The 16,876-nt window shown below is 41.4% G+C and overlaps 1 protein-coding gene across 5 annotated transcripts in view; it reads right to left on the reverse strand.

The window, feature by feature from the left end:
• Window positions 1–16,876, reverse strand: part of ATP8A1 (ATPase phospholipid transporting 8A1) — a 188,313-nt gene that overhangs the window by 36,036 nt on the left and 135,401 nt on the right. For all 5 annotated transcript variants that reach the window (XM_044298696.1, XM_044298712.1, XM_044298679.1 and 2 more), the window contains 4 exons: window positions 15,693–15,757; window positions 9,906–10,078; window positions 8,946–9,129; window positions 6,229–6,339 (listed from right to left, as the gene is read on the reverse strand). In XM_044298696.1, coding sequence (XP_044154631.1) covers window positions 6,229–6,339; window positions 8,946–9,129; window positions 9,906–10,078; window positions 15,693–15,757 — 533 coding nt within the window. The remainder of the gene's footprint in view (window positions 1–6,228; window positions 6,340–8,945; window positions 9,130–9,905; window positions 10,079–15,692; window positions 15,758–16,876) is intronic.

A 16,876-nucleotide genomic window follows, 5' to 3' on the forward strand; every position in this document is an offset into this window, starting at 1 on the left:
AGCTGGCTTCCTGAAGAATAGCCGCTTAGGACAAAACAGTTCTTTCACCATTACCAACACCAGCTCTATTCCAACAACAAACCCCCCCAATACTGCTGCATCTAAGCAAAGGGGGAGAGGGGAGAAAAAACAAAAAAAAACACAACATTTTCTCAGGGCACACACAGGGAACACCACTGCTGCTGAGGGATTCCTAGAAGGACACAATGATCAACTATTCTATCTGTTAGGTCTACAGCCCCTGTGCAGACCTGTGTGTCTCCATGGTTTACATCTACTGAAAACCAACCAGACCTGAAGCAGCACTCCAGTAAATCCAAAAATCAAATGTAAAATGTATTCACCCATTACACAAGCAACATATTAGTCCCTTAATGAGACTATTTGCTGAACAGGAGGTCTGGGTCTGGGCTTTTTGAAGGTTTGCACCCCTATTACAACCGATTTGTCTGCGCTCCACTGAAGATATCTTTGTGGACTGCAAACATATCACGTGTTATCTCATCCGTCAGCCACAGCCCCACTCGTTCTCTACGTATTGCTTATGTAAGCCAGGGGCGCTATATACGAGCCTGTCCGTGATGCGTCCACTTGTACCGTGCGTGTGAAACAGGTATATTGTCCACCTAAATAGCCACCGATTCTTGATAATACCATATCATCATTACTGTACACTTAGTGGAAAATCTAAAACTCTTTAACCTTTCATTGTAACCCACTTTTATGCAATGATTAAGACCTACAGCAGGTCGAAACGCATAAGCAGTGGACTTTGTATCCTCTGATGAATATTTGTAATCACATTGAATAAAGGGTCTCTGTCTTAAGGACGCTAGATCCCTTTTCCATGACTCCATAGGTGAGCTGATCACTGCTTTGTCTATTAAGAAACATATTGTAGGTCTGTGTATTTTTACTTAAGACTGTACTCAAGTTTTTTTTGGGAAGGGGGGAAGGAACGCAAAAAAAAAAAAAAAAATATAAATATAAAATATATATATATATATATATATATATATATATATATATATATATATATATATATATATATATATATATATACAGGGGTCAAGTCCTGGGAAAAAAAGTGTGGGAACTCACCCAAGATCCACTGCAACCCCCCCCCCTCCAAAAAATAAAAAAGCACAGAAAATCTAGCATGCTGTAATTTGTGTCGCTGCGGACTAAAAAATAAATTAAAAAAATAGCACTTTTAGAAAAGTTTGTCCTGGGATTCGATCTCATGACCTCTACACAGCAGAAGCAAGGCATATGCCCTCACAGCTATGAAAGCTGTCTAGCTTGCTACTTAAAAAAAAAAAATATAAGACTTCTACTGTAGGTAACTTTGCCCACTGTGTATGGATGTAGCAGAGCTGGGTGTGTTGGGGCAGCTGTCATGTGTATGGTTGTACACTAGGTATCAGTACACAAGGTATCAGTAGAAGTATCAGAAAAAGAAAAAAAAACACTTTTAGAAAAGTTTGTCCTGGGATTCGAACTCATGACCTCTACACATTACAGGCAAGGCATTTACCCTCACAGCCATAAAAGCTGTTGAGGTAGTTGCTTAAAAAAAAAAAAATAAGACTTCTACTTATACCTAGTGTACTGATACCTAGTGTACAACCATACACATGACAGCTGCCCCAACACACCCAGCTCTGCTACATCCATACACAGTGGGCAGCTGTCATGTGTATGGTTGTACACTTGGTATCAGTAAACTAGGTATCAGTAGAAGTCTTATAAAAAAAAAAAACACTTTTAGAAAAGTTTGTCCTGGGATTCGAACTCATGACCTCTACACATTACAGGCAAGGCATTTACCCTCACAGCCATAAAAGCTGTTGAGGTAGTTGCTTAAAAAAAAAAAAACTAAGACTTCTACTTATACCTAGTGTACTGATACCTAGTGTACAACCATACACATGACAGCTGCCCCAACACACCCAGCCCTGCTACATCCATACACAGTGGGCAGCTGTCATGTGTATGGTTGTACACTTGGTATCAGTAAACTAGGTATCAGTAAAAGTCTTATAAAAAAAAAAAAACACTTTTAGAAAAGTTTGTCCTGGGATTCGAACTCATGACCTCTACACATCAGAGGCAAGGCATTTACCCTCACAGCCATAAAATCTGTCAAGGTAGCTGTTTAAAAAAAAAAATATAAGACTTCTACTTATACCTAGTGTACTGATACCTAGTGTACAACCATACACATGACAGCTGCCCCAACACACCCAGCTCTGCTACATCCATACACAGTGGGCAGCTGTCATGTGTATGGTTGTACACTTGGTATCAGTAAACTAGGTATCAGTAAAAGTCTTATAAAAAAAAAAAAAACACTTTTAGAAAAGTTTGTCCTGGGATTCGAACTCATGACCTCTACACATCAGAGGCAAGGCATTTACCCTCACAGCCATAAAAGCTGTCAAGGTAGCTGCTTAAAAAAAAAAATATAAGACTTCTACTTATACCTAGTGTACTGATACCTAGTGTACAACCATACACATGACAGCTGCCCCAACACACCCAGCTCTGCTACATCCATACACAGTGGGCAGCTGTCATGTGTATGGTTGTACACTTGGTATCAGTAAACTAGGTATCAGTAAAAGTCTTATAAAAAAAAAAAAAACACTTTTAGAAAAGTTTGTCCTGGGATTCGAACTCATGACCTCTACACATCAGAGGCAAGGCATTTACCCTCACAGCCATAAAAGCTGTCAAGGTAGCTGCTTAAAAAAAAAAATATAAGACTTCTACTTATACCTAGTGTACTGATACCTAGTGTACAACCATACACATGACAGCTGCCCCAACACACCCAGCTCTGCTACATCCATACACAGTGGGCAGCTGTCATGTGTATGGTTGTACACTTGGTATCAGTAAACTAGGTATCAGTAAAAGTCTTATAAAAAAAAAAAAAACACTTTTAGAAAAGTTTATCCTGGGATTCGAACTCATGACCTCTACACATCAGAGGCAAGGCATTTACCCTCACAGCCATAAAAGCTGTCAAGGTAGCTGCTTAAAAAAAAAAATATAAGACTTCTACTTATACCTAGTGTACTGATACCTAGTGTACAACCATACACATGACAGCTGCCCCAACACACCCAGCTCTGCTACATCCATACACAGTGGGCAGCTGTCATGTGTATGGTTGTACACTAGATATCAGTACACTAGGTATAATTAGAAGTCTTATATTTTTTTTTTTAAACAACTACCTAGATGGCTTTCATGGCTGTGAGGGTAAATGCCTTCCTCTGATGTGTAGAGGTTGTGAGTTCGAATCCCAGGACAAACTTTTCTAAAAGACATTCTAAATGATCTCGTAGTGAAGGAGATGATGTCATTAGGGGGCGGGGCGCCATGAGAGGAGTCGCAGGCAGCGGCACCGCACAGACAGCTTCCTCCCAACTGAAGCCGCCCCTCCTCCCTTAACCTGCCCTGCACAGTGCGCTCCGTCTCCCCCTGTGAATCTGATTCAGCCGTGTTCTCCTGGCTTGAGGCTGAAAGGGAACGGCGTTCCTGCCATGAAAAAAGTGCAGGAACGCCGTTCCCATGCGTTCCCCCTCCACTCGACCCCTATATATATATATATATATATATTCAAGGCAGCACTCCTAGTAGTAAATGTCTGGGTGCCAGCGGTGAAAGCACCTTTCCAAGGTGTATCATGTAGAGTAAAGAATGACACCGCAGCACATCCGTATGGTGAAGAAAAGTGGGACCCTTTATTCACCTATGCGACGTTTTGGTCTGCTTACTGAGACCATATTCAAGCAATACCTTGTATTGCTTGAATATGGTCTCAGTAAGCAGACCGAAACGTCGCATAGGTGAAAAAAGGGTCCCACTTTTCTTCACCATACGGATGTGCTGCGGTGTCATTCTGTACTATATATATATATATATATATATATACACATACACACACAGATTATATATATATATATATATATATATATATATATATATATATATATTAGATAGAGAGAGATATAGATATATATATATATATACACACACACACATACATACACAGTATATACATGTACATACGCACCATATATATATATCTCAAATTACATATTATATAAATAAGTTATGTCAGTCTGCCCATATCGATAGATTATCTACACAAAGGTCAGTGATACGCCGATATTATATTGCTGACTACACTAGAGAGTCACTTTGTAGACAGCTCTGCATACATCCATTGCTTTTTCGGGGACAACCTTTTCTCTTTTTTTTTTACATCAAGGCTTCTTTTTCCTGCAAGCTGCCACTCAAACTGAGCACAGACAGTCTCTTAGATGGTATTTGCAAGGCACAAGAGGGGCGTAGCAGTCCGACCCCCCAGAGCCACTTTTCTGGTGCAGCATTTCTGCATATTAAATCGCGGCGTACAAACAGTCAGTAAGTTGCTGCTCCCACGCCTGCTCAGCACAAAACAAGTCAAAGACAAGAGGCAGAGCAGCCAGTTGTCTCTGCTCCACAAATTCCTGGATGGACTCTGCCTCCTCTCTCCCAGCACTGGCCCCGTCAACATCTGCAAAACTTGTTTTACTTGGCAGAAGATGGCTAACTCGGAAATCATCAAAATGCCTCGGAATTACGTTAAATCTGTTTTCTTTATGGCCATAAAAAGACAGTGAGAAATCTAACATCTGACGGCCAAAAAGATCATCTGTTAAATGGCCTGGGGGAGAAGAGCGGTAACGTGTTAGAGCGAGGGACGCTGTGCACAGCACTTCTGTGCTTACATCAATACACTGGGGGCACTTACTGAGCAGTATGTACAAAATTTGGCGCAAATACTGGAATACACGTCGGCCAGCACATTTGTGCACCTTCATCAACAATTTGGAAAAGTGTCTAGAAAACGGTGACAAGGTCGCAAATTTATTTTAAGTGTACGATACATTTTTTTGTGTGCAAAATACTGGGGTAACGTACTGTACCCAGTTGTGAGGTAGCGTTAGACCTCATGCACACAACTGTAGTTTTCATCCATGTGCTATCCGCATTTTTGCAGACAGCACACGGATCCATTAGTTTCTATGGGTCTCTTGCACACATCCGTATTTTTGGCGGATCTGTGTGACCAATTATAGAACATGTCCTGTAATGTTGATGAAAATAGTGGGAGAGAGAAAAATGCAGTAAGCACGCGGAAGGTATCGGTATTTTACATGGTCATGGTTTGTAGACCAAAATATGGACACAGCCTAGTGAGTCAAACCAAAGCCATCATTCTGTGCGTTTCAAATTTGGTGCCGTTTCAGTCTGTACTAGTTTTATCACGTCTAAGAGTATTAAGAAATGTGTCCCAATGTGGAATGGATCATCTATGGCAGTGATGGCTAACCTCCGGAACTCCAGCTGTGGTGTAACTACGACTCCAGCATGCACCACTAATTTCTGTGTTTTTCTGAGAGCAGCCAAGCAAGTGTGTATCTTGGGAGTTGTAGTTTTACCACATCTGGAGTGCCAGGAGGTTAGCCATCACAGACCTATAGGCTACTTTATAAGCTAGCTGATTAAAAATGCACAGAATTGCTCTACAGGGTACAAGTGTACTTATTAAAGGCCCCCTTGAAGTGCAATCAGGGGGACAGAAAGAGTGAACCCCAGCCAGACGTCTTAGTCAGTTTCCTATGTGATGTCTCATTTCCCAATATCTTTATAGTGGTCGGACCAGTCAAGTGAATGGGAGCTCGGCTGCACTATGCCTGCACAGCCACTACACAGTAGATGGGTCCATCTGCTTCCAGCCCTGTCCGCCATTTAGTTTCCAGTGCCGGTGGCTGCCCCAAATAGCTAATCTTTGGGACTGCCGGGTGTCGGACCACCGTTTTAATACAGATGACCTATCCCGAGAAGCATCAGGATAACCCCTGTAAAGTCATGTCTGATGAGCTTCAACCACCACAAGGATCATTCAGTAGATTAACCAGAACAGACTATTACCTACAATATTTAGATTAGGGGGGACAAGTAAAATCATATTGAGTCAAGGGCGTACACGCACTTTTATGGGGTTACCTTTATTTTTTTTCAATTGAAATGAAGGACTTCTGGGATTTGTACACATGAACAGTAATAAAAAGACTACAACAAGCATTAACCTTTATGGTCCTCTGGGGCAGACACAGACAGGTCAATTATGGAACCATCAGTGTGACATCACTTTATGGTGCTCACCTCAATAATATACAGCACGATATTCTTGTAGAAACAGTACAAAATGCACTTGGACACTCTGTTGTAATTCCAAGCACCGTGGACCAGTAATAGGTTTTTTAGGTATTTAAACTGAAAGAAAAACATAAAAGATAAATCATTAAAACAACACAACGATCCTTACTATACAACAACCCACAAACCCAAGAGAGAAGAATAAGTGAATGAATGGCTTATAGGGAATGTGTCACCTATTTTTACAAATAAAAACCAGATATTGACACACATTCCTTTTTTTCTGGTCTGTTTTTATTTTCTGATTGTAGGTTTAAAATTTTTATTTTCTGAAGGTCATTATGAGGGCAGCCATATTGCCTGAGCTGCAATAAAATGCATTGAGAGATTGGCTTTACAGCAGCCACCCGGTCTATTGGCACAATGGAAGAGAGATAACTTAGTGACATCTACAGGGTAGTTTTCCAGAAAGTGTCTGTGCAGAGGTCATTGTGCAGGGAGGGTGTAAATAAGCACATATTGTGAATGGTAGGTGTATATATTATGAATGGTGGATCCGGGATTATCTATATATAGATGCGGTCATTGTAACCCTGTTTGTGATAATGAGATGACTGCTGAGAAGTGATCTCTGTAGCAGGGTTCTTCAACACCTGTCCTCTGACACTAATGGTATCACCTGCTCAATACTAAGGAAATCCTGAAAACATAACCGGCAGGTGGGCCCCGAGGACCGGAGTGGAGAAACAATGCTCTATAGAGCAGGACCCATCAGCCAATCATTAGGCTTAGTGGTGGACTTCAGGCATCCCTATCGATTAGCTGTTTGAAGAGACTGCGGCAGAGCAGCTCAATGCAGAGAGCACATCACAGTATAACTCCACAAAATATATGTTTGTACTGACAGCAGTTAAAGGCAATGTACACCATCAGAGGCAATTTTTATTTTATTTTTATGATTGCATGTTAGTTATTTGTGGGTAAAAATAATTTTTTCAATTGGCCTTTATTAAAAATAAAATAAAAATATTGAGTTCTGTCATCTAATAACCTTATTTTTAAAATACTAAGAGGTCATAAAGACTTACTATCAGTAAGATAAGAATGGGGCTATAATAAGTGTTTATAAGGTCAGAGAGCAGAGACAAGCAGTCCGTCAGCTCCTGACCTGACGGAAAAGACAAAAAAAAAAAAAAAAAAAAAGGATGCCATATTTTTAATAAAGACCAATTTAAAAATATTTTTTAGCTCAAATTTAGTACAATGCAATAATAATTAAAGCATGGCCACGTGCTGAACGACTTTCTTTATAAAAAAAAAAAAAAGTTAACCTTTTTAATTAAAAGCTCGCATAACAATATGTTTTTTTTTTACTGAAGTGCCTAATCTGTTGAACTGCTAATGTATTCACAAAACAAGTAAAACATGTAGAGGTTAATAGCAAGACACAGGCAGCATGGCTCTTATGAGCAAATACTCTATGAAAAACTTCCACAAACTTAGATAATGCCTGAAATCTTGTATTAAAACGTGCCTATGATTTCGATTTTTTCCATATGTCAATAGTAAAAATCACAGTAGGAAACAGATATACAGAAGTCCATTGGTAGAGAAATCAGATTACAGCTGCAGCCCAAAGAGAAGACTATGGAGAGGGGAGGGGAAGGAATGAACTGTTGGAGGGGAAACAGGCAAAGATGCAGGTCTTCTAGCCAGTAACAGGAAGAATTTCCCCATAGGAACGTAGCCGGGAGAAAGCCATGAGGGGGACGGATAGCTCTCCCATCCAATTAATAATCAAGTAAATGGTAACAGAACAGAACAGCATGCTAAGGTTTGTGTCTGCTTCAAGTGATTTGTATTTCAGATGCTTAAAATCAGATCTATGAATAACAGCACTTATGATTTACTACTAGGTGCAACTTTTCACGTAAAAACTGGACCACAGTTTGCTGGACCCTGAAGATTGGTGAGAGACACTACAGTGCTTGATTCACATATACACTGATAAGTACTACTGTATAAAATTTTACATGCTGCTGATTCTTCTGAGGGTGTGCTACAGAGAGCTAGGAAAGCAGAATCTCCTGTTCTTTAGGCTCAGGGTGTAGGAGACATTAAAGTAGCTACACTGGACCTGAGCTGAGGAAAATGGACCATGAGTGATGAAACTTTTAGAGGGGGAAGGGGATAAAAGTGCAGGATACACATCATATAAAGGCTAGGTTATAGTGTAATTTACTCATACATAAACAAATGACACTATTCTTAGAAGTCACAAGAAGTAATAGGTATGCGTTAAAGGGTTTTCTGAGATTCTGATATTAATGATCTATACTTGGGATAGGTCCTCAATATTAGATTGGAGGGGGCAGGGGCAGCAACACCTGATACCCCCCATGGTCAGCTATGTGAGGAGGCCAAGGAGCTCCAGTGACATCCTGGATAGAGTCCATGTTTGGTATTGCACCTCTAGCCATTAAAATTGAATGGGACAAAGTTACACCTTGGCCACCAGACGATGAACGTGCCATCATTGGCCTAAACAAAGGCTGTGGCACACACTGGAGCACTACAGCCTCTTAAAACAGCTGACCGGTGGAGGTCCTGGGTGTTGGACCCTTACCAAGGATAGGTCATCAATATCAATGTTGGAAACCCCATTTAAGCTTGCATAACGTACAAAATGGTTTATGGAGTCAATGACTTGTCCAAGACACTACCTGTGCTATGGAGTAGTCAGATGAGTTTGCAGCTTGAAGTCCTTCATTACCACTTATCCCAACACCAACGTGTGCAGTCTGGATCATGCTGACATCATTTGCTCCATCACCAATAGCCAGGGTGATGACTTTCACTTGTTTTTTCACCATTTCTACCACCTCAGATTTCTGAAGAGGAGACACCCTTTATGTAAAGCATACAATATAATAATTAGTAAAATAAAACAAAAAACTCACTTAAGTTCTGTAGCAGGTTATTTAGTTTGCTCTATTACTTTCTCCTTCTCACAAATTTGCATTGTCTCTGAGCCTGTCTGGATTCAGTCTACTTCAGCGAGGAGAAGGAGTGCGCTACATGAGCAATTCTGTCTCCTCGTTCTAGCAATCAGTGGGGTTCTTAGGACTAGGACAGATATTGATAAAAAAACTTTTTCTATGTCGCCATGATAAATCAAAAGTCTCTCCCAAGTGAAGGACCACTTTAGTCCATACCATTGTCCTAAATTTGACATCCATACCACCAATTTACCAGCAAGGAAGCTAGAAGCCTCTGCATGTTAGACACAGGCGTCTTCAGCCCTCAGTAAAACGCTGAAGACGGACTTTCCTTAGCCAAGAAGACTCTTTACACCCTGTTTTCTAAAACAAACATCTTTCCATAATAAAGTATATTACAAAAATGTTTCACAACTGTGTCCTAACGCCATATTAAAAAAATAAAATGAAACAGCAATTACTGGTACACTCTACGCATTTGAGCAGTGGCAGTGAAATGTACTGCATTAAACGCAAAAGGTGGAAAAAAGAAAATGAAGGCAATGGTCATGATCTGTATAGATGGGAGAGTTGTCTGATTAAAAGTGCAATACTCTACAGAAGGCTTATTGTCTACTAGTATATCTAAGAAATACACAAAGAGAAAAAAAACAAAAACATAAATTAACCATAACCTGTTGTTACCTGCAGCAAATCACGGCTTTACAGGACAGAGCAAGGTCAAGGAAATACTGTCTAACTCCAAATGTCAACGCGTACTTCAGGGATTTGCCATCGATAATTAAAGCAAAATCATTCTCTTTCCTGAGTGAGTCTCCAAGATTACTACAGTGATGGCTTAAAATTTCACGAGTTGTCTGCAAAAGGAAAAAGTATAGTAAAAATACAAATCCTTGACACATGACGTTTAGGCTGCACTGCTGCGTCATACAGAACTGCTTTATGGTACATTACAATATTAACGTACTGTATGTTACAATACAAGGAAGACCGTATGGATGCCTGGTCCTAAAGGGAAGGAAGGAGGAGCTAAAGGGGAAAGGCAGTGGTGAAGTGGTGCACACCCCTTGGTGCACTGAATACAACATTAGTAAAATAAATAAACTGCAGATTTCTTAAAAATGGACCCACAGATTTCAATAAGAGAGGGGTTGCTTCACCCTGCGTGATCAACCATAACAGGCAGTAGGCCTGGTTTAATATGGTCGGCCATTCTGACAGATGCTTATAACTAGGGATGAGTGAATCGACTTCCGATAAAACATCCGAAGCAGATTCGCATAAAACTTCGTTAGAATACTGTACGGAGCGAGCGCTGTTTTTCAATGGAAAGAATGTTTACATTTTTAAAAATGACAATATTTTAAATACTTTTTTTTTTTTTTTAACCACTAAGGCCTCATGCACACGACCGTGCTGTTTTTTTTGCGGTCCGTAAACCGCAGATCCGCAAAAAAACTGAAGCAGTCCGTGTGCCTTCCGCAATTTGCAGAACGGAAAGCCCATTGTAGACATGCCTATTCTTGTCCGCAAAACGGACAAGAATAGGACATGCTATATTTTTTTTGCGGGGCCACGGAATGGAGCAACGGATGTGGACAGCACACGGAGTGCTGTCCGCATCTTTTGCGGCCCCATTGAAGTGAATGGGTCCGCATCCAAGCCTCAAAAACTGCGGCTCGGATGCGGACCATAACTACGGTCGTGTGCATGAGGCCTTTATCTCACATGGGCAAGATAACGATATTTTGATTGCTTCCAAAATACAATGCACTATCCTTATATTGCACTGCATTTTAATGTCGTTGCTCTACTGACATTCAGAGGCTGCTGGAGAACAATCAAGGCAGGCATGGGGCCTATACCAGGTCCCAGCCTGCCTATACACACATTGACACTCTGTCACTGCTTACATGCAGTGGGCGCCATTGCCTGGGGCATTAAAGGGGTTAAACAGCCCGGATTGGTGCTCCTGCCGGTCCAGGACTGTTAGAGCAGGAGCACTGCTCTCGAGAGTCCCGTGAAGCGCTTAGACTGGGCTGCTGTAAAAAGGCTTAAGGCCCTTGAGTGACTGCCGTGAAAAGGCATTATTGGTATTCACCAAGGGTTAAAGGCTATGGAAACCTTTGGGGGAGGGGTCAATTTTATTTATTATTAATCAGTTTTTCAATTGGTTGTTATGAAAAGTTTTAAACCGTTTTTCCTGTAAAGCCTTCAGTTTCTGTGTATTTGCAGACCGGCAGGCTCTCCTTTTACAGTGGATGCCGTCAGCAGCTCTGACAACAGCTCTCATCTCTGAACTGCTGATAGCTCATAAACACTCATAGCTAAATACTGTACAGGGAAAACTGTGGAAATTTTTTAATAGAGACCAATATAAAAAAGATTTTAGTGGAAAATGTGATGATAAAAATAAAATTGCCCCCAAAAGGTGTCCATATCCTTTACACCAGTTATTAGTTGGCTTTCTTTGGCGCATATTACTGCATCTTAAGCCATACCACATTTCTGTTAAGTCACACCCATTTACCACTAAGGCTACTTTCACACTTGCGTTCGGAGCGGATCCGCACCTATAATGCAAACGATGGTATCCGTTCAGAACGGATCCGTCTGCAATATATTTCTGAAAAAAATCAAAGTCTAATTGTTAGTCAGACGGATCCGTCCTGACTTTGCATTGAAAGTCAATGGAGGACGGATCTGTTTGAAATTGCACCATATTGTGTCAACGTCAAACGGATCCGTCCCCATTGACTTACATTGTAAGTCTGGACGTATCCGTTTGGCTCCGCACGGCCAGACGGACACCAAAATGCTGCAAGCAGCGTTAGGGTGTCCGCCTCCTTAGCGGAACAGAGGCGAAACTGAGCCAGACTGATGCATTCTGAGCGGATCCTCATCCACTCAGAATGCATTGGGGATGTACGGATCCGTTTGGGGCCGCTTGTGAGAGCCTTCAAATGGAACTCACAAGCGGAACCCCGAACGCAAGTGTAAAAGTAGCCGTGCCACTCCTCAACGTGAAGCGATCCACACTGGATTAGTCTTCACATCATATTACAAAATTTGCCCTTATGGGTCTCCATGGTTACAGACTACAAACAACTCTGTGTAGTCACATTCTGCAGTCATAATATCTTCCACTTCTCCACTTGTTCCTAGAAATCTACAATTTTGGTGTCTAATTTTGCCCTTGGAGACTAAAATTATATATTGAATCTTATATTTGAACTCAATCTTCATTATTTCATTTTATGAAAGATGGCAAAATAAGAGTCCTTGCAGACTCCACAACGTCGGTTTGAATAGTAATTTCAATGGATAAGCATCCCCCATATAATCAAAATAATTGTACTGTATATTTAAGGGTGTATTCACAGGTGATCATTTTTTGCAGTATTGAGTAAAAGAAAACCAAACAATGTGATTGTGTGAGACTGAAGAATTGATTTTACTGCATGAACACCACCACCATTCTGAATGAACTCCTTAATGCATAATCACGTACATGTACTTGAGTGGCGTTAAGGGGTTGCAGGGAGAGTAAAGTCTTCTAAATTATCTACATAGACAAGATGATTTCTGATGATCACTTAAAGGGTATACCGGCTGGTAGAAGTTATCCCATATCCACAGGATATGGCATAACTATTAGATCGTTGGGGGGTCCTACCGCTGGTACCACCACGATCACAAGAAACGGGGCCCCGAATCTCCTGTAGCCCCCTGAAATGTACAGAACGGCCAGTCGCACATGCATGTGGCTGCTCCATTCATTTATATGGGAATTCTGGAGATAGAGTACAGCGCTCGGTTATGTCTGGAATTCTCATAGAACTGAATGGAGTGGCCACATGGATGTGCGATCGGCCGCTCCGTTCATTTAAGGTGGGCTGCTGGGCACAGCAATAGGACCCCAACCAATCTAATAGTTATCCCCTATGCACAGGACTTCTACCAACCAGAATACCCCATTACAATGCCTACAAGGCAAACATATCTACACTGATAAGCTTCAACTCATGGCCTGTCCAACATAGCCGGGTTTACATCCATGAACAACCAGGTTCAGTATGAAAAGTCCTGTATATCATATGAACTATTTATAAGTGCATAAAACTGTGGAGGAATGCAGAGCTTAAGGACAAATTGTATAAAAAAAGTCCCCATCATCAGTAAAACTATACTGCACCCTGGCTGCACTCCATTGGGTCCTCCTGGGGCAGCTATTTCAGGACAAGGTTTAATATGATCACTGAAAAAGCTCAATGCCCTGACGTCCGCCCTTAAAAGACAGAGTTTACAAAGTGAACCATACACATTGCTTTCTCATTTCTCCACAGAAAGGAACTCTGTGCAGTGCTCTCCTTAAATCATGTTAAGAGTGTTAGGTAATGTGCCTTTACCCTAATCATTTCTGACTTGTCCTTGAAAACTCACCAGTCGATCTCTGGAATATTTACTCTGTGAAACCACAAAGAATAAACCATGGTCTGGACAAGTGGCAATGGAAGAGGAGGCGGCACACCAGTCTCAGCACTGGACAGTTCTCATTCTGCATCGCACGCCGCAGCACTACCCACCTCACAACTGCTTTACTGGTAGACAAAAATATATAGCGAAAAGCAAATCGAACTTTTACTTAATTTGCATTCTGGGAGTTCATTTAACCTACATATGAGCACTGAACAGCAGTAACGAGTGTAAAAATGACACAAATGCATATCACTACAGCTAGCCCTGTACAGGCACTGAACAAACAGGGAAGATGGGTGGTAGGCTGAATAGGCTGAATGAGCAGTCTGCTACTCTGCTTGGTCGAACATGTGTTCTCTCTCAAAGGGTGGAGAGAGAAGTAAGGCAATGTTCAAATCTCAGGAGAACGCTTCTGGCAGGTGTTCATTGAATTGGACATTGCGGGTTCACTGGTTCACAGTCAGATGCAATGGCCAGGTGTGTAGTAGCAGTAGCGCTGCGGCCTTCTTGCAGCTTTGCCTAGGCCATGTGCTGTAAAGTTCATCGGTCACATGGCCTAGGCACAGCTCAGCCGTATTGAGGTGAATGGGGCTGAGCGCGATACCAAGCACAGCCGCTTTACAATGTACGGCACAATGTACAGCACAGAGAGGGCTGTGGGCCTACTGAGAGTGCCGATGCCTTCTCAAACAGCTGGTCTGCTGGGCTTCTGAGTGTCGGACCCCCACCGATCAGATACTGATCAGGGTACTTTCACACTTGTGGCAGAGGATTCCGGCAGGCAGTTCAGTCGCCGTAACTGCCGGCCGGATCTGTCAAAATGCATGCAAACTGACAGCATTTTCAGGGGGATCAGGACCCTAATCCGTATAACAAATGCATTGAAATGCCAGATCCGTCTCTCCGGTGTCATCAGGAGAACTGGATCCGGCATTTATTTTTTTCACATTTTTTGCAGTCTGAGCATGCGCAGATCGCAATGCCGGATCAGTTTTGCCAAAACACTTAATGCATGACAATGGGAAGTGTTCCGGAATTTTGGACGGAGATAAAACTGCAGCATGCTGCGGTATTATCTCCGTCCTGAAAAGTCAAAAAGATTTCTAGAAAATAATTAGGCTGGGTTCACACCTGAGCGTTTTACAGCGCGTTCCTACACGCTGTAAAACGCTCAACAAGGAGAAACCAATGCTTCCCTATGGGAATGGTTCTCACCTGGGCGTTTTACAGCGCGTAAGATCGCGCTGTAAAACGCCCCGACGCCCCAAGAAGTACATGAGCTTCGGGAACGTGCGACAACGGGCGTTCGCTTGGCTCTGTATGCGCGATTGCAAACGCCGGTACAATCGCGCATACAGAGCGCTCCTTTCAGAACACTCAGGTGTGAACCCAGCGTAACACTAGTGTGAAAGTACCCTTAAGAAATCTCAGACAACCCCTTTAAGTTAGACTCTTTGCTGTACTAAAAGTCAAAACAGTAAATTAAAGAGCCTAGACAAGACTTAGTATGCATGAAGTGATATGTGAAAAGGTTACATCAGAAAAACAAAATTTTTTATAAAAAAAAAAAATATATATATAAAAATAAATAATATTCACATATGATGAAGTGCACCATAAAAAAAATAATAGCAAGTTTTATAAACCACACAACCAGTTTAAGATTCAGTGACCATGCAGTAGCCTAGTAACAGACATCAATGCCTCAATATAATCCATCCTAACATTTCATCAAAAAATAAAATAAAAGCACAACACAACCATCTGCAGAGGGATCTGGCAAACACGGAATATGCTGGATGTGTGCCTTTCTCCAACCACATAACGGAGCTACAGATCCCACAAGGACAGGCCAACTTTGACATAATGAAGTTTTATCGCTTATTTCATCTCAAAAAGCCAAACAAGCTCCAGACAAATAACAGAAGAAAAGCAAAGTCTGTGCTTGATACAACAAAAACACTGCGTCCCAGCGCAGCAAATTATACTCACATCTAGCGATCCTTCATTTATGACAATCAGGCCCATATTCTTGGTCAGCAGTCGGCACGAATGTCCTGTTAAAAAGGGAAAAAAAAAAAAATTTAGTTTTGCGGGCAATCTATAAAGTAACAGCAATTTATACAAAAAAACCTCTACATTTCTTTTCTTGGAATACATGAAAGGTGGTTTAGGTAACATCTTTGGCGTTAAATAAGGAAGGATCATGTATTTTACTGGTCTATAATTGCATAAAATATCAGCAACCATCATGTTAAACTTCTTTAGGTCAAAACATAACGCAAGTTATTAAAACCAACGGCAATAAATTTTAGGCCGTAAAGTTTTTTTTTATGATTTCACACTAATAAAGACATAAAAAAAAGAGCTGTAGTTCCAGATGTAGAATTTCTACATCTACTTTTGTAAGAAATTTTAAATTTTGGATGAAAACTTTAGAAAGCTTTATAAACGGCACGCCAAAACTTGAATCTATGAGATATATCAGAGAACTTCTTAAAGGGTAACTGTCTTTTTTTTTTATTTGATTTTTTTATGTAATTGGGTTGGTCTGACGTTTACCTTCGTTCCCTAGTTAATACTTTTGTATAGGTATCGAATTACCTAGTAATTGCAACATGTCCTTTCCTCCCCAGGCATTTCAGTGGTGCGGCTAAAACAGCGTTGCTAGGTGTCCTCCGTCTCCTATCTTCTAATATACAGAAGACAGAGGACGTAGTAGTGGGCAGTCCAGAACGCTCTGTGCGCGCTCCCGTCGGACCGGTATAGTGCCGATATTCGCGATTAACACTAATCAGGAGGAAAAGGGCGTGTTTAAATTCTGGGTAGTTAGGGAGGTCTTATCCTCAGGGTAAGGGCATTGGTGGCCATCTTGAGAAGATAGTCAGAAAGTCGTCTTGTGAGGAGCGGTTGCTATGGATAGAATCTTATTAAACAAGTGGGATGTGAACACAATAATTAGCGATTATGACCACAGCCGCAACAACATATATGAAAATCAAATTTTGAATGAAAATATGACAGTTATCCTTTAAATAGTAGCCTCCCGATAAGCGGTTGTTCCCAGAATCACTTTTAGGCCTCTTTCACACGGGCGAGATTTCCTCGCAGGTGCAATGCGTGAGGTGAACGCATTGCACCGGCACTGAATCCGAACCCATTCATTTCTTTGGGGC

The sequence above is a fragment of the Bufo gargarizans genome, chromosome 1 (assembly GCF_014858855.1).
Source record: "Bufo gargarizans isolate SCDJY-AF-19 chromosome 1, ASM1485885v1, whole genome shotgun sequence".
NCBI lineage: Eukaryota > Metazoa > Chordata > Amphibia > Anura > Bufonidae > Bufo > Bufo gargarizans.